General features: G+C 46.9%; 1 protein-coding gene across 2 annotated transcripts in view; it reads left to right on the top strand.

Moving 5' to 3' along the window:
- The first annotated feature begins 2,160 nt into the window (after window positions 1–2,160).
- LOC147602957 (DNA ligase-like protein) overlaps window positions 2,161–26,192 on the top strand; it is a 50,252-nt gene continuing 26,220 nt past the window's right edge. Inside the window, exons 1-4 of one of the 2 annotated variants that reach the window (XM_086797350.1) lie at window positions 2,161–2,457; window positions 2,668–2,771; window positions 2,879–2,974; window positions 3,489–3,586. In XM_086797350.1, the coding sequence (XP_086653476.1) occupies window positions 2,701–2,771; window positions 2,879–2,974; window positions 3,489–3,586 (265 nt within the window). In that variant the 5' untranslated portion in view covers window positions 2,161–2,457; window positions 2,668–2,700. The remainder of the gene's footprint in view (window positions 2,458–2,667; window positions 2,772–2,878; window positions 2,975–3,488; window positions 3,587–26,192) is intronic. The other variant, XM_086797348.1, reaches the window with a different exon arrangement.

Genomic DNA, 26,192 nt, shown 5'->3' on the forward strand with positions numbered 1-26,192 from the left:
CCAATGATGCATATATAAAGCATTGGATAGGACATTAAAAGACATTATGCAAAGTGAAACAGTGTTTGGTGGAAAAGTTATGCTCTTTGGTGGTGATTCAGGCAAATCTTATCGGTTGTGCCACAGGGATCACGTTATAATATTGTTGATGCAATGTTGTGTCGGTCACATATTTGGAGATATGTGAATGTTTTAAAGCTCACCCAAAACATGCGGGTTAGACAGAGTGTTTATAATTGTACAAAACAAGAATTTATCAAATGGACGCTACAAATTGGAGATGGCTCTATAGGCCATCTAAACAATCAAGGCAGAGTGGTAATTCCACCATGAATATTGATCCATGGTAACTCTGTTTTGAGCTTGGTAGAATGGGTATACATTGATCTTCAGAGAGTGGAGGATTATGCATGCTTCTTCTAAAAAGACCGTGCTATTCTTGCACCACGAAATCTGGAGGTTGATGAGATCAATGAACTAGCCTTGAGTGCATCGCGCGGTCTTCAACAAAAAGTGCAGATTTAGTTGTTTCTTCCAAGAATGACGTAATATTGTAAATTGAGTACTTGAACAGTTTGAACTTAGGTGGTGGTTACCCTTCTCACCGCTTTCTTCTGAAGATTAATGCTCCTATCATGTTGCTCTGCAATTTGGACATTCGAGACGGGGAATTTGTAATGGTACCTCATTGATATGCAAGCAATTTCACTCAAAGGTGATAGAAGTAGAAATCATTACATGTACAAACATTAGAGACATGGTCTTTATTCCCATGATAACATTCATACCTACTATGCTTTAAGAGAAGGAAACAATTTCCTGTAAGGTTAGCTTTTGGTATGTCAATAAATAAGTCCCAAGGACAAACATTGAGTGTATTGGGACTTTATTTGGCCACACAAGTATTCACACATGGACAATTGTACGTTGCTATGTTACGTGCTAAATCATTTAATACAGTGAAAGTGTGTGTAAAGCATACTGTGGAATACAAAAGTAGCATAGAAAGTTCAAATGAAGTCTTCACAACCAATGTTGTCTACAAGAAGGTTTTGCAAATGGCATGTAGAAGAATGTAAATGTAATCTATGCTCAAAAGGTAGAGAACGAGCTATTGATACAACAACTTATAAATGCTAGAGACTACATTTATAGATATCTCTGTATCCAATGAAGCTTATAAATGCTATAAATGCTAGAGACTAAATTTATAGATATCTCTGTATCCAATGAAGTAAACATTTGAAAGGAGAATGTTTGCAAAGATGTGACATGTGCAATCTATGTTGTCTTTCTATGCAATCTTTCACATTGATGCTACTCTTTTTGGTAATATCGAATCTATATGTATAAATCTACTTACATTGAGGTATAGTCACCATGTAGATCCACAAAAGGGAGTACCCCATCATTACTGGAGAGGTGGTTCAAATTGTTGAGATGGCTGAAGGGGCTTGATGAGTTCCTGTTTGTTTTATTTAACATTTGGATAAGCAAATGTTTACTTCTGACTTGCTTTTATATACAATGGCTATAATATATGTATTATTATTTTTCATGATCTATTTAATATTCATGGCTCAATTGTAGACCCTCCATTTTGGGAAGAACAAGCAACATAATCTCTAATTATCGAACTATTAGAGAGCACCGGTGTTTTATTGTATATATAGAAACTTATTTTTTATGTAGCTTTTTGGTACTTTATTTGATACATTTATATTGTTATTGATACATTCTTTTTGCAATAGGGAATATCTTTATTTTTAAGAACCCAAATTATTGCTAGGTTTGTATGGTCGAGACACTTACACAACGAGAGCTTTGGGCTCCTTAGAATTTACAGTCTAAGATTGCGAATCAACTTCATGTACATGTAATGTTTGTAGACTATGAAAAGCCTGATAAGTTAGATTTTCGGTGCATAGGCATTGGACAATACATAAATTTTTGATTTGCTGTCTACAAGTATGTTCAAACGCCATTTGCCTCAAATATTGATTCACCAAATGAGTTTTGTAAGGTTTTATCCTTCTCCTTCTTTTTTTCTTCGAAAATTATATCTTCAATAGCTAATGTTTTTATCTTAAATATATTTTGCTAGATGGAGGTGAGGAGTATAGGCTTCCAAGGAGAGATAATCCATTTGTCCGAACTTCAAGGCCTCCAAATTTTCTTAAGAGTAGCGCGTTGCAAATGTAGCCAAGGTAGTCTCTAGTTGAAGGTTTAGGCGGAGTTTATGTACTAGCGGATGGATTTATGAAAGACGATTCTGGCGTTGGATTTGCGCTGTTAATAACCAGACTGTGTGAAGTGCGAGAGTTTCCATTGAGGGCCATGGCGGGAGTGTGTTTAGGCAATGTACACTGGAAGAATTCCAATCCATCCCTGGCTCAGCTTCTGGAGTCCATGCTGGAGTCTTCTGGATATCGCCTCAAGTTCCTCTCCATCGCTCCGGTAAGGATCACATGGCATGTTCCTTTTCAGCCTTTCTTGTTCCAAAAAAACTCAGGATTAGATTCAGGGTTAGGGCTAGAAATAGAAGCCTTAGTTAAGGCTTATGGTTCCTGGCTAGGGCTAGGGAATGCAATCAAAACTGCTGCATGCACAAAGAATGCTACGACTAGCTTGGCAATAAGAAAGCGCAATGACCTTACACATCTGCAGGTGTGATCTTTCCAGGACTTCATATTCAACAGCATGGGAGTATCTGTCGCCTTTGTTTTGATGACGGAATGGAGCAGTGACACCATAGCCACGACTCTCGACAGGTACACATTTTAACATTTAGTGCATAAACGCACAGCTTAACAGTAAGACATGCGGTACGCTGTTTATGTTATGTCAAGGCTTTCTAAAGACGACTTCTTGGCTCCAGGGCTGGAAAGATTAAAAAAACATTCAGAAACTGCTATATCATCTTCACAGTCACGTCCGATGAAGCCAACCAGTGTTTTCTGGATGCGTACTTCAGGTGCTTGATTAATGCTAACATAATCAAAGCGAGGTTTTCAAATAATGGAGTAAAGTTCCTTTTATTCTTAATGTAGCAGAGTTTATTTGGCGAGGTAGTGGTTATCTCTCAGGCAAAAAATCAGTCATGCTCTCTCTTCCTCTGTCATGGTTTTTTGAAAAGATGATCTTATGTTTAAGACCTTGATGCTGCACAATCTCAGTCCTTCATGTGCAATCTTGATCTTTGAGCATAGTCTCCCCTACTTCATATATGAAGCTTTATTATAAATAGATGCGAAGAACCAGGGGGATCATCCGGCACTGGCAAAAGCCACACTTGTGGCTCACTTTCTCCACAAAAGTAGGCCTAAGCTAATTTGCAAAAAATTCACATTTGCAGAACAGAACGGACTCTCTCACTGACATCTAAAGGTCTTTCTGTTATCTAATCTTACAAACACTTACTGATTGTATACTGTACTAAAAATCTGCCAAAGTCTATGATTTACTGCATCATAGTTACTTCCTTGCAGGACCAATTCAGTTGCCATTGCAAGGCCACCTTTCATCCCTGTTACTGATGGTCCTATGGCTCTGGAAAGAATGCTGAATCTTGCTTATGTACATGCAGGTAGAGAAATCAAATCCTGGAAACCAAAGGACTGGTGTTTTTTGTTAAAGCTTGTTTGCTTTGCAAGGTTTGGATTGCACCTAAGGTGACACCACAAGATTTAGAAAGTTAGATTATGTGAGCTCTGTTTTTGGACACGTGTCAAGGTATTTTATTTTGTTCAAGGAGTGGTGCTTGCAGTATGTTGAAACTGAAACACCGGAGCTGACCCAGGTAAGGTGGCACCCTTGAAAAAGCAGCTTTCAGTAGTTCTTCCATCAAAGACATGGCCTCATGATATAGATTATGACATTATATCATTTTCATGTAGTTCTTCCATCAGAGACATGGCCTCATGATATAGATTATGACAGCATATCATTTTCATGTAGTTCTTCCATCAGAGACATGGCCTCATGATATATATTATGACAGCATATCATTTTCATGTAGTTCTTCCATCAGAGACATGGCCTCATGATATAGATTATGACAGCATATCATTTTCATGTAACCTAGCCAAATCTCAGAGGAAAAAAGCTATGTATGCTGGTTTAATGAAAGAGTTTGGTACAGTTATGTATGACATTATAAGGGGAAGTTCTTGAGGTTGGTGCTCTTGGTTATATGTCAATGTTCATGCGGCTGAGTTCCAAGTCCATTTTATAATGAATTAATTGAAGTATGCAAGGGGAGGTGTAAGCATGCTGTGTCCTATACATCTATCTAGCACCATAAATTATATGGTTGAATTTTGGAACACCACCAACCAACCTCCTGGGAACTTCTTCCATGTCTTGTGTTCCTTTCCTTGGACTGTGCACCTTCATCTGGGACTGAATCAATGTTTAGCCTTGGTGAGCCTTATGCTGAGACAATATTGCCTGGTCCCCACACTGCCAAAAGATCAAGACAAGGGCGATGGTTTCATCCATGCGCAATGCAGTAAGGGTGGGTGGAACATAGGCAGCAACAATATCTCAAAACCAGCTTGATAGAGGTAAGTCATCTATTCCAACCTTAATATCTGGACCATCAAAAATCTATTCCTTGAAAGAAAAAGATTGCTTGATCAAGTAACTAGCTTAAAATTTTCTCTCTGAGCTGTTAACATTGCTCTAAAAATTCATAGATGTATTCTTGTAGGGCTATAGAGACCTCAAGGATTGTGATCCACAATATGTGGCACCAAATCCAACTTATCCTCAATGCAAGACCAGTTCAACCGTTGTGCTAACTAATGAACTAGAGCTCACAATTGCAAGTGACTTCAAAACACCAGTCATTGGAAGTGATCGGCTAGTGTAATGGTATCCACGAAAAACTGCAAACGTAAGTTATCAAGCACTGCACCCAAAATGCCTGGGCCATCAAAAAACATTCCTTGAAAACTCTTGATCAAGCAACCAGCTATTAAGATGACTTCGCTCATGGATGTAGGCACCAGGTGTAATCAAGCCACCCTACCACAAGAAGATCAAGAGAAGACAACCATCGTGTCATGAAACTCCCCCCAAGGGGAATGGCAGTCCTGTGAGTTTGGTGCCACCTGGGACACACCATGAAAGGCTTTCAGGCAGTGGTTCTAGAGGAGGATGATCCTCCGAGGGGTGGAGTGAGAGTACCAGGCTCAATACTCAGGAAAATAAGACTAGAGAAAGTGTTCAGGGACAGGGCATGAAGGGATAGGGGGACAGGATGGAAGAGATGCATAGATCTTCATTAGATTTGGAGATCAGGTAGGATTTTAGTGAAAAAGGTTGCCATGAGGGAAGGATGATAGGTTTGGGATTTCAGGAAGAGACAAAGTGGGATGATGATAGTCATCCAAAAACAGAATTTGGAATCCCATCATCAAGTTTATAGCAAAGGGGGATGTGAGGTGCATGCCATGTAGACATGACTCTCCCAGGGCTATGGCAGCAAATTTAGGGCAAGATCAACACGTAGAGCTAGTCGGCCAGTAGATCTAGAGTATATAGTTCAAGTTGGCAACAATTTATGTTAGCACAACATTTTATGCTAGTTGTGGATATAGTGCTGTGCCTCTATTTCGCTTGGTGCTTTGTGCTCCACGTTCTTTCATGTTTCATGAGTTTCAAAAATATTTTCAAAAATCTTTCAAGAACATTTTCAGAAACATTACAAAAATGTTAAACGTTTCAAAAATATTTTATACCTTAACAAACCGCTTCAAAAACATTCATAATTTTAATTGGATAAAAGTGATTGAAAAATTCTAGAAACATCGTGAAATTCTATGAACGTATAGAACATTCAAAATTTGTTTATCTTTGTGATTTTTTGTTATGAAAATCAAACATCTTGCATCGTGAAACCTAATTCTTGAATTTTGATTCTTGTTGATTGTATTGACTTCCTCAAATCTGTAGAGCACTTAAATGCCCCACAAGCAAATAAGTCATAGAATTCATACACATGCAAATGGTGTAAATAGCAACGCAATGGAAGCACACTACGCACACTAGGGACTAGAACCATTGGACTGATCCTCCAAATCCTTAGAAATTAGGCTATTTTCTAGGTTCATTTTTCAACGTGTGAAATCACCCCTTCAAACACACACACAAGAATAACATGTGGCTAGGTTGTTGACGGCCCAACTTCCAACCATAGCTCTCACGGAGCACCGTTGAGCCATGAGGCTATGCCAACATCAAGACCATGATCTACGCCAAGACTACGGCATCCCATACCATTGCAGCCCACCCTTGAGGTGTTGGCTAGAACCATGGTCTAGGCCTTGCCTAGGTTGTCATCCCCAAACGCCATGGAAGCACACTACGCACACTAGGGACTAGAACCATTGGATTGATCCTCCAGATCCTTAGAAGGTAGGTTATTTTCTAGGTTCATTTTTCAACGTGTGAAATCACCCTCCTGCAAGCAAACACACACAAGAATAATATGTGGCTAGGTTGTCGACGGCTCAGCTTCCGACCATAGCTCTCACTTAGCACTGTTGAGCCATGAGGCTATGCCAACATCGAGACCATGCTCTACGCCAAGACTACGTCATCCCATACCATTGCAGCCCACCCTTGAAGTGTTTGCTAGAACCATGGTCTAGGCCTTGCCTAGGTTGTGATCCCCAAACGAGGGATAATCACTTATGAGACCTTAAGTCACTTATATACGCTTGGGGCCCCCATAATAGAGTAAAAGCTCAATTATTAATAGCTATAGGCTTTCACAAACAAATTTTCACGCTCATGAGTGTCCATAAGTCACTTGTAACCTATGTGTACCCCCACTAGGGCCGTTCTAGGCATAAACCTAGTCTCAAATATACACGCCACTCATTATGAGACCGTGGGCCTTGGAGGCCATAACATTGGCCCACCTCTAAGCTAGACCTCCCTCTGATCTTCAGAAGCTGCCAAACATGAAGTATAGGAATTGTTTCCTAAGAGACTTGACAATCTCCCATGAGTGTTGTCTTTAGTATGATTTTTCCACTTGATCAACATCTAAGGAGTACTCTTATTGTTGAGGGAGCTAGCTCTCATGGTAGTAAAGGATTGATTTTGGTTCATGTGGAAGGCAGCGAGGAAAAGTTTCCAATCGAATGAGCTCTTCACTCGAGACAAGACTATTTCTAGTCCCGAGCATAGAGCATTGCTATCCTGAGCGGAATAGAGACTCTCCTTAGCATAGTTCAATATCTCTTGTTGCCTTTGCAAAAAGTCCAAATTTGTATGCACCTTGACATTTTGTATCCTTTTTTCCATGGGGCTCTAGGTTGATATCCATACATAAACATGAATGGACTCAACTTAGTAGTAGTTTACTTTGCATTGCTATATGATGTAAACTCTGCATGTGAAGGAACTTGGCATGTGCACGCTCGTGCCATGGCTAATCTCCAGCATGAACATCATAAATCCTTGATTTAATCCATCAATTAGGACAATATTTAGGTCATCAACAGTATCAGCAGAACCATTAGCAGTAGCTGTTAGTAGTCATCTCTTGTCCCTACATATTACTCAGTAGGGAGTGAGGGCCATTGTTGTGGGTGTGCTCACTTGTGTGTGTGGGCTTTCTCCATATTTTCCCATTGTCCATATTTTTTCCTAGTTTTGCTAGTCGTGGGGGGGGCTGTATGAGCTGGCCGATTGGTGTATTTGTTGGCTGATTGGTTATTTTCCAGTCGTGTGCTTCTCTTGCTACTGTTGGCCTGTTTTGCAGTGGCCGACTGTAACCACTCCCTATAGGAGGCCTACAAATCGGAAGACAAAATACACATTTTTAGATCACTTAACTAATACCAACAATGGACATTATTAGCAACATCAAAATTGAAAATGACCAAGAACACTTGACACCATCACTGGGGACGGAAAGGGCCGGCCCTCCCCTCAATACAGTTTGTATTTCTTGGAGTATTTATATGTACAAGTGTTCACGGGCCTCATGGCTAGATTACTCCATAACATGGAGGGAGAACAACTGAAATACAATAAGATTTTGTCGATGAAGAATAAGCTGTCGGAGTAGACCAAATCACATGCAGTTTCCCACCTTCACTGGGTGAACACCTGCCCTTGTTGGACTTTCGGGACCGTGCACCACCAAGCACGCTCGTACTAACGCTTGGCAAGGTGAAGCACCGTGGAGGGAGAAATACTTGGTGCTCCCAGATCAGCTTTTCTCCTAGTTTTTCCTCATACCCACATGACCTTCATTGGCTCCTCTAAAAGTGAGGGCATGGTCAGGGCAATCATGGGAAAAATCACTATCCCGGTGGTCTTCCATGGTGAAGGCAACTGGGGGTAATGCTTGCCTACACAAAGCTTGTAAAAACAACATTTGACTTTAATTTCATCTGAATTTGAAAGAAAATATAGAAACAAGTACCTGGCAAAGATTTTAATTCAAATCTCAGCAGAGAAGATCATTCCCTTTTTGTTGTACTCCTAATTGGTGCAAACAGGGCAGCCAACCGGTACAAAGGTGACAATTAACAGGTACAGTTGTGGTAATTGCAGATAATAATAATCATGTATTGTAGGGCTGTAAACAAGTAATCAGCAGGCCGGTACAAGTGCTGGCAGCCGGGTACAGGTTCTGGGAGCCGGGTACAGGTGCTGGCAGGCGGGTTACAGATGTTGCAGCCAGGTACAATGCTGGCAGGCGGGTACATTGCTGGCAGGCAGGTACAATGCTGGCAGGCGGGTACAGATGCTGTAGCCAGGTACAATGCTGGCAGGCGGGTACTGATGTTGGTAGTCGGGTACAGGTACTAGCAGTCGGGCACTGATGTTGGCAGTCGGGTACAGGTGTTGGCAGCTGAGTACTGATGCTGCAGCCAAGTACAAGGACAGCAGGTGGGTGCAAAAACAGCAGCCAAATCAACTTCCCTCTCTCAATACTGTTATCACCTCCCTTTCACACGCCACAACTCCTCGTCAGCAGACAACACACCCATGGTACACTGGGGGCGTCCCCGTCCAGTGTATTGGCATGTCATAGCAGGCAAACACACGAAAACAAGTTTATGCATACAAACATAAATGCATGTCCACATGTAATGGATGAAATCTCCCTTTCATGAAACTTGTACAAGGATTTCTTGTTGGGCATAAAACTGGCGTGACAGAAATGTGAATTCCTGGTTTTCCTAAGGAGTGATAGTCCCATAGGCAAAACACGCAACCTGGCACGGCCCTTCCTATGGAGTGACAATCCCATAGACAAGGTCGGCATATATATCAGTCCTCCCATGAAGTGACAATCCCATGGATAAGACGCAATCCTAGTCATACACGGGTGGCAGCAAACAGGCTCCCGTCCATATGGCACAATACTGGTTACACACGGGTGGCACAAAACTGGTTTCCGTCCATGTGACACAAGATAATTGACCCTTTCACATGGGGCACTGGCCTAGCCACATGTGAACATGGTACAAATCTGGCCGCTCTATGGAGTGACAATCCCATAGAAGTGGCTCCAAAAATGGAGATGGACCAAATGGTGACATCGACCAACAGCCGAGGTGGTATATATACCACACCTTCCCCCCACACTAGTCTTGTCCGGATTCAGGTGTATATAGCAGAGTTTATACAGCCTTATCCACTCTTGCATTTCTGTACTTTCTGCTCTCAGTACTTTGTCTCATTTCCGCTGTCCATTTTGACATGGTATTAGAGTCCTAGGTGGCTTGAAGCTTTGGAGACGGTGAGAGTATTCGGGATTGCTACGTTTGGTGCTGATTGGAGTATTGTTGGGCTGTTCGGGACGTGGAGAAGAAGGTAGAAGACAGCATCACTGTTGGACAACCACCTTGCATTTATATGCAGCCACTTCCTCATATTTTTTTTCCCACCCACCCTCCCTTCTTAAGACCAGGTAAACCCCCGAGATGGCAAGATGGCAGAGAAACATGTGAAGTTTCCCACCCTCCCGACGTTCTTGGTGGACCGACAGTTGGACGGGAACAACTATGTCGTCTGGAAGGTAATGATGGAGTCTTTCTTGGAGTCATATGGTTTGGCTGATTTCATTGTGGTTGGAGTTCCAAGGCTAGAGTTAGAGGAGGAGGAGCTTCAACTATCCACCAAGAAAGAGCGGGAGGCTCAGGCATAGTTGTGGGATCGTGTCAATGCTCGTGTGCGTTCTTTCATCTTTCTTAATTGCACACCCCAAGTGATTAACCACATCAAACACATGACGCTGGCTCTAGGAATTTGGCAGCACTTGGCTTCTTTGTACAATAGGGTATCGCCCATGAAGAGAATTTCCTTGGAAGTGTAGATGCGAGTGATGAATCCTGCAAAGTCTTTGACGATGCGAGAGCACATCAACAAACTCTAGGCTCTTCAATAGGAGGTTCTTCAAGCTGGGAAGGAGATATCATCAGAGGATATGGCCATCACCTTGCTGTCTCATCTATCCCCTCACCTTGCTTGCTAGATGTTGGCAGTAGCCACGGACATTGCACTTCTTGAATTCATGATAAAAGTCAATTAGAGGAGATTTTATAAGTGAACTATGCATTGGCCTACTTGAGTTAAGGAAGCTCTTTTCCAGGAGACTTGGAGGAAAGCCATGCAAGTGGAACTTGAAGCCATAGAGAAGAATACAACTTGGGAGTTGGTTCTGAGGCCGTCAAAACGGTCAGTCATTTGTCAAGTGGGTCCACAAGATCAAGTATACGTCCAATTGGTCCGTGGACAAGCACAAGGCCAGACTTGTGGCTAAGGGCTATGCTCAGTGGCCTGGCATCGACTATAAGGACACTTTTGCACCGACAGCTAGGATGACCACGATTTGGACAGTTCTTATCCTTGCCTCTTCTCAGTAGTGGCCAGTGTATCAGATGGATGTGAAATCTGCGTTCCTGAATGGTGACTTGTAGGAGGAGTTATATGTTGAGCAAGCTCTAGGCTTTGAGGTTCTGGGATCAAAAGGTATGGTTTACAGGCTACAAAAGGCCTTGTATGGTCTTAAATAGGCTCCCAGGGCTTAGAACCAGAAGATTGATTCTTTCTTTCTTAAATAGGGTTTCCAGAGATCAGTTATAGATCCAAACTTGTATCTCTTTCGGGAACGCGGTATAGTCACCTTGATTATCCTCTATGTAAATGATCTTATTCTCACTGGCGGTCATGTGGAGCACATAGCTGTGACGAAGACTGCCTTGTCAGAGGAGTTTGAGATGACAGATTTAGGCTTCTTCATTTCTTTTTGGGGGAGATCTTGCAAACCTAGAGGGGGTTGTTTGTTTCTCAGTAGCGGTATGTTCATGTCACATGAGTTACTAGAGGCTTTTGGGATGGAGAACTGCAAGCCTATTTCATCTCCGATGGACCCGAATACCAAACTTACAGTACATCATCCTCGTGAGCCTCCTTGTATCGGAAGCTTGTTGGTTCATTGATTTGGTTGCTAAACACCAGATTGGACTTGAGATTTCCAGTGGGGTTGTTGAGCTTATTTATGCAGATACCTTTGAAGACTCATTGGGACGTAGGATTGCGGATGTTGCAGTATCTGTAGGGTACAAAGGATCTTGGACTCTTTTATAACATTGGAGGGGGAACGAAGGACCGAGTCAGTCTCCGAGGTTGGAGTGACTCTGATTGGGGAGGAGATCCAGACATTAGGACATGATACAGCTTTACCCTTGGCTCAAGAGCTATTTCTTAGAGCAGCAAGAGGCATCCAACTATTGCCTTGTCTTCTACTGAGGTAGAGTACCGTGTTGCTTGCGAGGTGGTGTGGTTGCGGAGGTTACTTGGCGAGATTGGGTTTCCACATAAGGAACCCACGGTCATCCAGTGCGACAACTAGAGCTGTATAGCTATTGCTCGAAACCTGGTCTTCCATGTCCGGACCAAGCACATAGAGATACATATCACTTTGTTCGTGAAAAGATTTTGGATGGTGATATCTTGCTTATCTTCTGTTCGACGGAGGACAATGCGGTGGATCTCTTCACGAAGCCTCTACCTCAGCAGATGCTCCTTTAGCACTCCAGCTCACTAGGGTCGGTTCCACATCCAGGAGTTGAGAGGGGGTGTTAGCAGTCATCTCCTGTCCCTACATATTACTTAGTAGTAAGTAGGGAGGGAGGGCCATTGTTGTGGGTGTGCTCGCCCGCGTGTGAGCTTTCTCCAATTTTTCCTATTGTCCATATTTTTTCCCAGTTTTGCTAGTCGTGGGGGTTGCCATCCCGAGTGGTGCAGGCTCCAGTGACGAGGGTGCTACGATACCTGAGAGGTGAAGAGGAGAGAGGGCTTGTGTCCCGAGTGGTGTCGAATGAAGATAAGCAGAGAGGGCTGCTGTCCCAACGATGTTGAATGAAGATGAGCAGAGAGGGCTGTTGTCCCCAGTTATGGAGGATCAAGAGCAGATAGTGGGCTGTTGTCCCTAGGTGAGCTGCAAGAAAAAAACGCTGATGTGATGGCTGTGCTGCAGTAGGAAAAACTCAGATATGGTGAATGCAGAGAGGGCTGCTGTCCCAAGATGTGATCTATCATCTGCTGCAGGAGAAAAACACTGGAGCTGATAACGATGATGATATTCTGATGTAGAGCAGGCGCCAGCAGTAGCAGCAGCAGCAGATGGTGTTATTGTTTATGATGTGGTGAAGTGCTGAATGATGAAGCGATGCATATATATATGGGGTTGGGCTGCTGGTCGGCCCAGTACAGGGGCTGTCGGCCAGCAACCAAGACCCGAAATCCTCAAATGAAACCAAAAAAACCTCTTTCAGGGCTGGGAAAAGTGCCATTTTCACACAATATAAGCATAAAGTCCTCATTTCAGTCCCACATCAAGTCGTTCAGCAGTCAAGCAGTTCATTCATCAGCAGAGCATGTAGAAAGGGGGCAAAGGTCACCCTTTGGGACTGACCAAGGGCCTGCATCATGTACATACGTTCAGCAATCTTTTTGTACCATATAAAAATTAAGAAAAACCCTAACACCAATCTCTCTCTTCTTCTCTCTCCTTTGTCTTAATCGTGTTAATTAGCATCTTGTTCTTAATCAGGCTTAGGGCTGTGGATTAGTACAGCAAGGCTTTCGCGTATGCAACAGAACTCCTCCCAATCAGAGTGCCTCTTTGAGATATGCATGAAGCATATCCTCGAGTCTCATTTACCCGCCTTGTTTGATTATTGATCTTAGAATGATCTATTGAACTTATGTTCAACTTCGTATTCAATTTCTTGAATACCTTTTGTGAAAAATGACTTGTGAACTTTGTAACACGATCATTAACAATGCTTTTTGACATTCCATACAAACTAAACAGCTTTTCCATAAACAATCGAGCTAGTTGTGGAGCTGTTATCAATATGCTCTTAGAAATAGGCCTTGCTAATTTGGTTAGAACTTAGGCGATCCACTATCACCCAAATGGCATCATGCCCTCTATTGGTCTTGGGTAATCCCACAATCAAGGATTTCCAAAGGATGCAACAAGCCATCCTGTCTTAGGCGTTCAGCCTTATTGACTTGGCATTGTTGACAACTGCGCACATGTTGCTCTAGAAACGTTCACATCTTTGGCCAATATAAATCTCCCCTAACCAAGTCCAACATACGTTGGACACATGATGTCCAGCATACGTTGGACACTTGATGTCAAACACAAGGGCTATCATGGCATTCAAAGAGTACTTTCTTTGTCATGTCTTGACATAAACCTATCCTCTTTGGAAGAGAAATCTATTTGGAATGAAATACTAGTCTCTCTTTTTCCCAGCCAAAAGTGAGTAATATAACTTATTTAAGGTTGCCCCTTGGATTGGAAGACAAATTTCTTCAAAAGATCAATCATCTTTATAAAGGCCTTGGAGGGAATTAAAGAGTTCAGATTGGATCTTGGCGAAACACATCAAGTTCACAAAGCCTATTTGGCGATAGGCATTAGTCACTATATTAGTAGACCCCTTCCTGTATTGTACCTCAAAGTCAAAGTCTTGCATCAACTCTAAGTTCTAACCAACATGCTTTTTGACCTCTTAAGTCAAACGTGTTATAAAAATTCCTAAGAGAAGTGTTGCCTACAAACATCACAAAATTTGCTCCATAAAGGTTGTCACCACATCTTCAATGCATGACTACAACATAAAGCTGTTAGTAGTCATCTCCTGTCCAGTTTTATACACCAGGGCCTTTGTTGTGGGTGTGCCCGCCCTTATGAGGTGTTTTCCCATTTTTCCCCACTCTCCGCATTTTTCCCCTATTTTTTCCTATTTTTTCGTAGTGTGGATGGATGCCAGATGGTTGGCAGGAGCCCATGTGGCTGGCCGACTACACCCCATGGCTGGCCGACCTGTTTTACACAGTCGTGTAGGTGCTGGTGGCTGGCCGACTTGGTCCTTCAGTCATGGAGGCTACTACTGCTGGCCGACTGCATTATTCAGTCGTGGAGAGTCTCTAGCACAGGCCGACTGCATCTATGGGGCATATAAATATGCCCCATGCTCCCCACTACTTCATGTATCATATTCGGGATCTTCTTGTGTATATCAGAGCAGAGTTACACGCCTACATCTCTCTTTCTCTTGTGCTGTTTTTCTGCCTGCGTTTTTTGCTCTTGTGTTCCCAGATTTGGTCATCATCTCCGCTGCGTATTTTGACATGGTATCAGAGCCCTAGGCTCTAGATAGGTCTTGGGATTTGTGTGAGCAAGAGGGGGACTGTTTTGTGGCTGATTGGTGGACTGTTTTGGGTTGATCGGGAAGAGGAGAAGCAAGAGGAAGGCGGGCTGATTTGCTGGACAGCCACTTGCAAGTTTTAGTTCTTCTTTGTTCCCACCCACCCACCCTTTTCAGAGTACATCCCCGCAATGGCAGATCTGTTTGAGATGGCTGAGAGACATGTGAAGATCCCGACGCTCCCCACGTTCCCAGTGGACCGTCAGTTGGACGGGAGCAACTACGGCATATGGAAGGTTATGATGAAATCTGTTCTGGAGTCTTACGACCTCGCTGATTTCGTCATTGTTGGGGTTCCACGACCGGAAGTTGAGGAAGGGGAGTTACCGTCGATCCGAAAGGACCGGGAGGCCCAGACACACGTGGGATCGTGTCAACGCCAGGGTCCGTTCGTTTATTTTCCTCAACTGCACACCACAAGTAATCAATCATGTAAAGCACATGACGCTGGCCAAAGGTATATGGCAGCATTTGGCCTCACTTTACAACAGGGTATTGCCCATGAAGAGGATTTCCTTGGAAGTACAAATGCGGGTTATGAGCCCTTGCAAAGTCGTCGACGATGCGGGAGCATATTAACAAGCTGCAGGCTCTTCAGCAGGAAGTTCTTCAGGCTGGGAAGGAGATATCGTCAGAGGACATGGCCATCACGTTGCTGTCACACTTGCCCTCTTCGTACTCAGCATTTTACTCCTCTTTGATTACCAGTGGCAGGCTCAGCACCATCACGTGGGAGGAGCTTGTGCCCATGGTCCCGGACCAGGAGGAACGATTTACGAACCCTCCTCAGGGTGGAGGTTCGGAGGCCTTAACTGGCCAACGGTCGAAAGGCCGTAACTCGGGCAAAGGGAAGGCTTCATCGGAGAAGTCTTCTGAGAAGAAGTCCAACGCTGACCGCGAGAAACTGAAGGCAGAGAGGACCTGTAATGATTGTGACGAGAAAGGCCACTATTGGAGGCAGTGTCCCAAGCGGAAGACCGAGAAGGGTGAAGACTCCTCAGCAGCAATCATGAAGACTCCGGCTTTTGTGCACCTGGAGGTGATGGACACCGATGTTTCATTTTCTTCAGGCAGGGAGGAGATTGGAGGACTCTTCGCAACGGATACTCGGGAGTGGATTCTCGATAGTGGTGCTTCAAGGCACATGACTCCTTCCCGTTCCGGTTTACAGGATCTCTGCAGGCTTTCTAGGGGAAGCATTCCTCCCAGGTGTTGTATGTTTCGGCACTTGGTTTTCATCTGTTGTCAGTGCATCAGGTTTGCAAGACTGGCGTACGGGTGGAGTTTGATGAGCATTTTGTTGCTCTCCGGGACAAAGCAACAGGCCAAGTGGTTTGGGAAGGCGGAGTGGAGAATGGAGTTTACAGGCTTTCAGCACTCTCTCCCCCAGGTCCTCAGGTTTGTGATGAGTGGCAGTATGGTAATGGCCACTCAAGTGTGGATACGCTGCAGGTGCGGGCTTTCCGGGACCAGATGGTGGATAGCTTGCCAGTAGATGGCAGCAGTTGGCAGGAACTTTCCAGTACTGATGGTGGTAGTTCTTGTGTTCGTGAGTTAGAGGAAGCTGAACAGGTCACTTATGCTCTGATGTCTCGTAGTGTTCGGGACAAAGAACTTCCAGTAGTTGAGGATGTTCTTTCCACGGGGACCTTTCGGAAAGCCAGGCAGGTGACAGGTGCTTACTTGGAGAAGGAGGTGGTTTCTCCAGGCTTTGTGGTTCCGGATTCAGAGGGGGTGGTTGACAGGTTTCATCAGGTTTCCAGGACTTGTTTGTGCACCGTAACAGGTGTTGATCCTTGTGAGCAGTGTGATGTCTCTATGACTCAGAAGCTGTATGGTTCATTGATCTGGTTGATGGACACCAGATTGGACGGGAGCTTCCTGATGAGGCGGTTGAGCTCATGGTTGCAGATGTCTCTTTGGGAGGCAGGATTGCGTTTCCTGTGGTTTCTGCGGCATGCGAAGGATCATGGACTCTTGTACACAGGAGGGGGATTGTTGGATGGAGTCCGACTCCATGGTTGGAGTGACTCAGTTTGGGGAGGAGATCCGGACACGAGGAGATCTACTTATGGCCCAGGAGCAGTTTTACGGAGCAGCAGGAGGTTACATTGCAGGTTTGGGCTTCCACTGGAGGAACCCATGGTCATCCAGAGGCACTTTGTTTGTGAACAGATCGTTGCTGATGACATCTTGCCAGAGTTCTGTTCGACGTCACGAAGTCGCTCTCTCAGGCCTTGCTCGGGCGGCACCCCAGCTCCCTGTGGTTGGTTTCACAGCCAGGAGCTGCGAGGGGGTGTTAGAAGTCATCTCCTGTCCAGTTTTATACACCAGGGCCTTTGTTGTGGGTGTGCCCGCCCTTATGAGGTGTTTTCCCATTTTTCCCCACTCTCCGCATTTTTCCCCTATTTTTTCCCATTTTTCCGTAGTGTGGATGGATGCCAGATGGTTGGCAGGAGCCCATGGGGCTGGCTGACTGCACCCCATGGCTGGCCGACCTGTTTTACACAGTCGTGTAGGTGCTGGTGGCTGGCCCACTTGGTCCTTCAGTCGTGGAGGCTACTACTGCTGGCCGATTGCATTATTCAGTTGTGGAGAGTCTCTAGCACAGGCCGACTGCATCTATGGGGCATATAAATATGCCCCATGCTCCCCACTACTTCATGTATCATATTCGGGATCTTCTTGTGTATATCAGAGCAGAGTTACACGCCTACATCTCTCTTTCTCTTGTGCTGTTTTTCTGCCTACGTTTTTTGCTCTTGTGTTCCCAGATTTGGTCACATCTCCGCTGTGTATTCTGACAAAAGCTTCTTCTTATATATATTGGATATTAAACTTGTGTACTAGCTAGCTTTTGACTCACAAAAGCTACAGATTGTTGCTCTTGAAACCAGGCCACTCCTATGTCATAGGTTCTAGCATCCGTTTTAGCAACAAATGGTTTACTTGAATCTACCATAGCAACCGTGGTGACATGGTACTTCAAATTATTGAAGCACTTATCCAATTTCTTTGTCCTAATCACATGTTTGTTTTTGATTGACTTATACAAGGTCCCCTTTCATATCCCCTTCATAAGATTGGATAGAGGTAATACCAACACGTAGCCCTGTAGGGGCAGCAGACAAGGTGGCACCTTACTGCACAAAAGGGAATCCTGATTTGTTCTTGAACCTTATGTTGGTGATCCTTATCAAGTTCATAGTCAAATTTGAGCACCATATCCTTTGAGGTATGTCCAAGAAAGTGGGAAACAAATCCCTGGAGTCGTGAAGGAACTCAAGCGTCTTCCCCCAAAAAGGTCTTAGGCATAAAAGGAGGATAAGATCGTTGCATAGCCGCCATGGGATTTTGTTGGAAAGCTAGTTGTTGTTGAAGTAGCTGATTTATTTGCACAACCAAAATCGAGATTTGGTTCATATAGCATACGATATGCTCAAGAGAAGGCAAGGCTTGATTTGCTGTTGCACCCATAACTCCTTGATGTTTTCCCTTAGGTTGTGCAAAACCAGATATAGGATGTGTAGAAGATGCCCCCATACCCACTTGGGTTTGAGATTCCACATGCTCTTGAGCCTCACAACTACTTGTTCTTGCACGTTGTCCTCTTTCGAAGCTTGAGGTCAAAGTAACTTTCCTTAGCTTGCAAGCCACAAAGCTTCCACATATCCCCACAAGCGTTTATGCTCAAGTGACGAAGAGAAAGAGGGAACTTGCTTCAATTTAATGTGAGGAGAAGTGGAGAGGAGTCATGTATTTATGGGGATGAAGAAAAGTGCCTAAAGCCTAAATCCCAAAGCCTAGTTTTTGTTAAGAAAAAACAAGCTTTAGCTTTTCTCCCCCTCTCCAAAAAAGCACCAGAACCCTCTTTTAATTTAATCGCTGTTTTGCTTTGCTTTAAAACAAAGTAAAAAATTGCAAGTCCTCACCTGGGCAAACAATGAACATCAAGTGGGCAATTACTGTGTGGGCGGCATGGACGGTCGTGCTGTTGGTGGACAACATTGCGAAGGTGCAAGTCGGCCATGGTGGCTTCTAGCATGGGAAGCCAAGCCATGGGCACCTCTCCCATGTAGCACCCTACCAAATGACAAGCTCGTAGGGGTGATGTATTGGCATATAGAGCCTAGGTGAGCAGCCCGCCCTTGTGTGGGCAGTAAGGCATCACACGAAGCTCCATAACCTGCCACCCATGACAAGGTCCACAAATTTTTTTTTTTCTGAGAAAAGATCCTTTCATTAGTTATATAAAAATGCCCGTTGGGCTACAAAAGATCCTCTCCTGCTCATAAGGAACAGAGCAGAGATCAAAGCAAGGCAGCCAGGGAGACTCTCCCTAGGTGCTGAGAAATACAAGTATCAGTACAAAGAACTGAGGGGCTATATCATACAATAGGAGGGGGGTAAAGCCAAACAGGTGGCCTGTAGTGCCAGCGGGGGGACCCCGCGTGTAGGGTATAGAAGGGGCCGCTGCGCCAAGTGGTGTGAAAGGCCTGGCGCCGCAAGATCGCCTCATCCGAGTCGCCCCGGATGCGGTCATACTGTCCTCGCAGGGTGTGGATCAACTCCTGCCAAATCCCCCGAACAGTCTCTGCTGGTGGCTCCAATCTCCCCTCAGAACCAGATGGTGAGGCTGCTGAGGAGCTCCCATCGTAGATCCCTCTCCTGTGTCCAGCCGGCGGACGAAAAATCCGGTGAAGGAACAAGGCGAGGCTGGCCCCTAATGAATATGATGGCCTGGCTGTCCTGCTCTGTCTCATAGCCCATAGCAGGCCCTGACGAAGTCGACCAAGCAGCGGCACCCCACGTATACATACCCTCTGGAGAGAGGGGGGCCAGAATGCGTAGCATCCGCAGCCAAATCTGCTGCGCCTGAGGGTAGTCCCATAGGCAATGTCTCTGTGTCTCCCTAGGGTGGCCGCATCGGACGCAGGCCGCCGGAAGACCGCTGTAGACAAGCCAAGTGCCAACTGCAGAGCCCCTGTGGGCGACTAGCCACTGGAAAGTCGAGATCCTGCGTGCCTGTCGACTAGCCCAGAGCCTGGTCCAAAAATCCTCCAGGAACTCCTGTGAGAGTCCCTGTAGCCGCCAGTGCCCCGATGCAGCTGAAGAGACCATCCTCCTCGCCATCAAAATATGTCGCCCCAACCGAACAGTATACTGGAAAAAGGTGACCTCTCTGGCCTTAAGGGATGCATAAGGATCATGCCACTCGTACTCGCCAGGGTCCCACTGGAGCCGGGCCAAGGGCGCGCTGCATATGCCCATATGCGCCAATCACAGTCCACATCTGCAGGGTCTGGGTCAATATGCCACTTCCGAGAAGCGGCGGCCACTACCCGTATCCTCTGGAAGATGCACTCTGCAACCAAAGGGGACTCCACCTCCACTCTTTGAAGTCTGCCCTCATCCTGGATCTCATAGTAGAGGCATCTGCCATCCTCAGTGCAAGCTCTGACAGCAATCAGGATCTCCAACTGTGTAAAGGCTCCCATCCACCGTGGGGCCACTGGCTCGAGAGGCGTGAACCACTCCTCTGTGAGTTCCTTCTGAATGTCATCCCTCATAATCAGCCCCCCTCTAAAGTGACTCAACCTCTCCACCTGGATCTCCTCTGGGAGACTGCAGAAGGCCTACCAGTCTCCAAAACTACGTGCTGGGCCTGCCGCCAATGGTCCCTAGGCTAGACGAGGTCGAGAACCCAGCATATGACCCTGCTCTGTGCGAACTGCTGGGCTCCAGATGAGCGGCTGTCTGGCCCGCTCCTCATCACAAGAAGGAGGTCTCTGAGAGAGTCTCGGTCTCAGCAACTCCCAAGCTCTCAGGATGCTCAAGGCGAATCTGTCCTCCCATCCTCTACTGAGGCCTGTCCTCCTCATCTCTATGAAGATCCATCATATCTCTGGTGCCCAAGTGCCCCCTGCTGGGGGAGCACGAGCCTGCAGCCGCTGAAAAAGAAGCACTTTCCAAGGCTCAGCGCCTAGAAGCAGCCCCCGAACAATAAGCTTCCCCAATAGGGCTCTACTCTGATCAACTAGATCTATAATGCCCAAGCCTCCCTGGGCCAACGGAAGTGTAATAACTGCCCAAGCAACCTTAGCCCGGGCTGGCTGACCATCCCGCCCAGACCAAAGAAAGTTCCTGATCAGCCTCTGTTCCTGGCTGATGCAAGAGCTCGAAAAGATCCAGCAAGACGTGATGTACCACATGGTCGCTAAAAGCACCTGATTTGCCACCACCACCCTCCCAGCCAAGGATAGCCGAGCTGTACTCCAATACAAAAGCTTCTTCCGAATGCTCAGAAGAAGCAGGGCAATCTGCTGCTCAGGTGACAAATCTAGTCCAATCTGGCATCCCAAATACCGCACTGCTGTGCCAGGAGGAATCCATCTAAAACCCGGGTCTGGGCTCCATGCCGGAGTGGGAGCGCTACTGATCCAAAAGGCCACTGTCTTGCGCCAATTGATCAATGCTCCCGAAGCTGCACTAAAAACCTGGAGCGACTGCTCTGCCCCTGCTGAAGATTGGCCTCCTGGCCATGCAAAAATAAACCCGTGTCATCAGCAAACTCAGCATCGAGCAGGTCCTCCCCCCCGGACTGGGAGCTAGAGTCCTCTCAAACCAACCTCCTCTGCCGTCAGATACATGCTCATAGCCTTAGCAAAGAAGAGAAAAAGAAACGGGGCGAGAGGACACCCCTGACGGACTGATCTGGTCAACTCAAAACTCGGCCCCCGTCCTCCTGCAATCAGCACCTGGCTTCGAGCTGTGGAATATAGAACCGCCACTCCTCGAATCCAAACTGGCTCAAAGCCCAGGCGAAGCATAGTGCCCTCTAAGAAACCCCAATCGACTCTATCGTATGCCTTCTCAAAATCGAGAAGCATCACGACCAAGTCCTCACCGAGAAATCTAGCTCGGGCTGTTGCCTCCCAGAAGGTGAAAATGTTGTCAAGGATACTACGCTCCTTGACGAATCCTGTCTGGGTAGCATGAATCAACTCCCCAGAAAGGGCTGGATCCTCAAACTCAAGGCCTTTGCTAAGACCTTGTAGACAGTATTGAGGATCGTAATAGGTCTCCAATGCCGAGTATCATCTGATACTCCCTCCCCCTTGGGGATAAGAAAGATCAAGCCCTCTGAAAAGCTATGTGGCATCACCCCAGTGTCCAAAACATACTGAAAGCCCCTGCGGAGGCCTGGCCCCAAAAGGTCCCAATAGCGCATAAAAAAGGCAGGCGTCAATCCGTCCTCTCCCCAGGGCAAATATGGCGCGGAAGGGCCCTCGAGGCCTCAGCAAGCTCAATCTCTGAAAGAGGCTCACCCAGAACTGTACGCATATGATCTGTGACCCTCCTCTGCACATGGGCCCACACAATCTGTCTGCAAGCATCCTGAGCCTCAGTGTCTGGCTCCGCTGAAAGCAGGTCTCTATAGAACTCAGTGGCAATGGCTCTGATCTCCCCGGGCTCAGTGGCTACCGATCCGTCCAGCCTCCCAAGCTGGCGGACTCCTGCGCGAGCATGGCGGGGTCCAGTAATCTCAAAAAACTCCCCAGTCACTCTATCACCAAGCTGCGTCCACTGAGAGGCCTGGCGGCGATAGTAAAACTCATGTCTCTGCTCCTCTGCCTCTCTTACCTCCTGGCGTGCCTGGCTCAGCTGGGACGCCACCCGATCACATGTAGGTTGCTGCTCCTGAAGGCGCTGAAGCGAAGCAAGGCTACGTCTCAACCGACGCTCCCGCTCGTGAGTCTCTCCCAGTCGTGTCAAGGCTGCAGCGTGCAAAAAAGAGCTGAGCTCGATGAGTCCCTGGGCACACTGGCCTGCTGCATCCTGGTCAGAGCTCTGACTATCATGCCATATCCTCTCAATGTCCTCAGCGAGACTAGGATCTGCAAGTACCCTCTCTGGGATCCTCAACTGCGAGCTGGTCTCCCGTGTCCTCTCCTCAAGTGTCAAAATAACTGGCGCATGGTCTGAAAAAGAGGTGCCAGCGAGAATGCCAACGGAGCCCCCTCGCTCCCCTAACCAGTCGCCCACATAGAAGCGATCAATCCGTGATAGATTAGTCCCTCCCTGCCGGCGATCCGACCGAGGGAAACTAAGACTGTCCTGAGAGCGGGAGAAGGCCCCATGCTGTCATGCATTAGTGATCCTCAATGTCATGCAAAATCGCTCCCAAGCTGCAAGCTCCGTGCCGTGCACTGTAACATGATTGCCTCCCCCCCCGACACACCAATGTGCGGCCTCTGGCAATGCATCCGTAACCTGGGTCCAGAACTCTGCTCTGGCACTAGCATGGTTGGGCGCATAGACATTGAGCACGCCAAAGAGCTCATCATGCGTCCTCAGAATGACATACTGTGCTCTACCAGGCACAATGATCCCGCGATCCACAATGGCCTGTCGCCATACATCCGCAATGACCATACATACTCCTCCCTGCCCACCCAAGGGGCCAAACCCTGCAGACCAAAAGGTGTCCCATCTACCAGGCATCACCGAACTGTATCTCCGGATCCTGCTCTCACCCAAATGGTGCTCCTGCATCATCAAAATGTCAATACTGCCCCCAACCAGGCATCTCTGCAGCTCCTGCCTCAAGCAGCCACGATAACGTATATAATGTGCGCTGCCAAGGCCCTGTACATTCCATGAGATGATCCTCATGGATGACCTGCTGAGGTGGATGCTGTCTCAGCCGTACGGCGGGCCTTCGCAAGCGGCTTGGATGGAGAATAGTCCCCATCCGAGCGGCTACGAATCTGCCCACCCGGTGTGCTGCAAAAATCACGGATCAGGCGCCAGTGGGGCTGTGTCCCATGGCGACTACCTCCCGCTCAGACAAAGCAACCTCGTGAATGCATACATATCTAGGGTCGCGTGCTAAGTCTGCCACTATGCGCACGACCAAATGTCGAATCCCTGAGGCATCCACACTCCCGGGATCAAAGAAAAAATGAGCCAACTCCCATAGTCGGCCTATCACATCTGTCACCTCCAGATCGCTCACATGGTGAGAAAACTCAACTGCTTGAGTCTTCAAAGTGCTAAGAGCGAGATCCAGGGTCCACTCCCGATCGCGAGGGCCACAGAGAGGGAATGAGAAGGCCACCGCTGAATCAAGTGCCTCCTCCCCGCGGGCCGGAGGTATCACTACATGAACTCTGATGGGTGCTGGCTCATGGGGGCCCTCTGCTCCAAAAAGCCGTGTGAAGGAGTAGTCAAAAGCCTTCGAGCGCTGTCGAGTGTCGAGACGACTCAGCAAATCTCTCACTCTGAGTAAGCTGCATAAAAGTATCCATAACACTAGCCAAGCGATCTTTGAACCGAGCATCATCATCCTCTTTACCATGCACATCTTCTGGCTGTGTTACATCCTCATAAGGCTCAACATCTGTAGCCTGTTCTCCTGCAAAAATATCCTCAGATACATCTCTTTCAGGAGAAGTCTCTTGCTCTTCTTCTTCATGATAGAAGTACTCTTCCTCTGTATCAGACATGGTTGCTGAATTTTCAGCGATGGCTTTCTCCAAAGCAACCACGAGCTCACCCCCTTCAGAAAGTTGATGATTGGTCCCGGGGACGGAACCTTGAAACCGGCCTCTGATAGAAAACCAGAGTGCGGTAGGAGCAATCACCCGTCCACTTGTAGTCTAGATGAAAAACAAAACACAGATTGGAGCTAGAGTGCCCAAATCTGAAAACACAGCGACACCTGTTGGCCCCAAAGCTTGGCGCCCCTTGCGGTATTTCTTTATTCCATTAAAATAATATGTATGGCTGAGTACAACACAAAAACCAGCCAAGAGTTTACACCTGTAAGTCCAATCTGACTGCCCACAAATCCTTCTCAGCACAGAGGATCTATGCACACAGATCTGTGTCCTCAAGCAACACACTGTGTCTCCCTCTGATCAGCCAAGATCACAAAGCAGGCCAGCCATGGGCATACATCTGGCATAACTCAAGAGCTTGATACATTTTCTTAGCTCAACATACATGTGCTGTTCAATCTCTGTCTTAATCCCTTGTCAATCTGCTATACTCCTCCTCTCACAAGGAGCCAGATAACACATACCTGTAGCAGACATCAAGCAATAGAAAGAGAGATAGATGAACAGAGTCAAGGCTTACCAAGTTCAGCTCGTGAAACAACACTGGAGGAAGCAACAGCACTAATCTGTGCCTGCAGGCACTTGAATCCACAATCCTGCTTCACACGTGTGCTTGCACTTGCCTGTATCTTCCTCCTGATGCTCACTCTTATGCTGTCCTTGAAAAATACAGATCTGAAAATCAGCACAGTACCCGTCTGTACCGCCTCGGAATACGTGCCAGGCGTTGTACTAGCATAAACAGCCTGCTGTCCACTTCTGTACCTGCCTGAATCAGCATACACAGGTCTGTCCAGCACCCAGAAAAGCGCCGCATGCACCTGTATTTGCTGTACCTGACTGCCCGTACACTGTACGGCAGTCGTACAGTAGGGTTTGGGCTGGAAAACAGGCTGTACAGCCTGTTCAGAGCTTCTGCGCAGCCACCAGCAGCTGTCCTGTGCGCCGCCAGCAACAGAGGAGAAAGAGAGAGAGAGAGAGAGAGTGCCCTGTTCTGGCCGTACAGTGCTGTACGGCTGGTTCCTCTCAGAAAAACAGCTACAGCCACAGCAAAACAGCCGCCTTCTCCTTTCTCTTGAGCTTTTCCACGATTGTTCACAAGCGCATGAAGGGAGCTCCACTTTTGCTACACGACTCCCCAAAAAGGGAAGAGAGAGAGTGAAGAGAGAGAAAACTCCTTTCCAATTTAATCCCTAGGGCCCCAACTTAATAAGTTCCTAGGGCCACTAAGGCCTAGGGGCAAACTTCAATAAACATTCAAACTTAATGTTTTAATGTTCCCCCTTCACACCTAGGGATGTCCACACATCTTAAACACTGTCCGGGCACCCCCCATGTGAATCATAAAATATTCTGACTCTGCAACCACCATGCCCACACTTGTCCTGCTCCATTTTCACAGGGCCATGACACAGCCGACTACGGATAGGGGATATCCGTGAAGCCCGAATCGGCATGGTAAGTCTCCTCTGTGGTGCTCGAGCAAGGTCGGTGTTCAGTGTCCGTTGGACTGCAGGTGAGCGCCAGGGGACTGCCAGGGCCTCCCGGGGAGCTGAGGCGAGCGGGGGAGGAGGAGGGGGTGTAGAAGGAGCCGCTGCCGAAAACGGAGCGGGGGCGGGAGGAGGCGAAGGTGGAAGCGAGGCGGGAGGGGGGGACGAGGGAGGGGGGGGTGGGGGCGAAGGAGGGGGTGCTGGCATCTCCTGGTCCTTAGTCGGCGCTGGGGTCTCCTCCTGGAGGGGAGCAAAGCTGTTCCTCACGGGAACCCAGTGATGCTGAGACTGTGGCTGCTGTTGCATCGGTCTCT

The sequence above is a fragment of the Cibotium barometz genome, chromosome 65 (assembly GCF_041138505.1).
Source record: "Cibotium barometz isolate CiBa-2024 chromosome 65, ASM4113850v1, whole genome shotgun sequence".
NCBI lineage: Eukaryota > Viridiplantae > Streptophyta > Polypodiopsida > Cyatheales > Cibotiaceae > Cibotium > Cibotium barometz.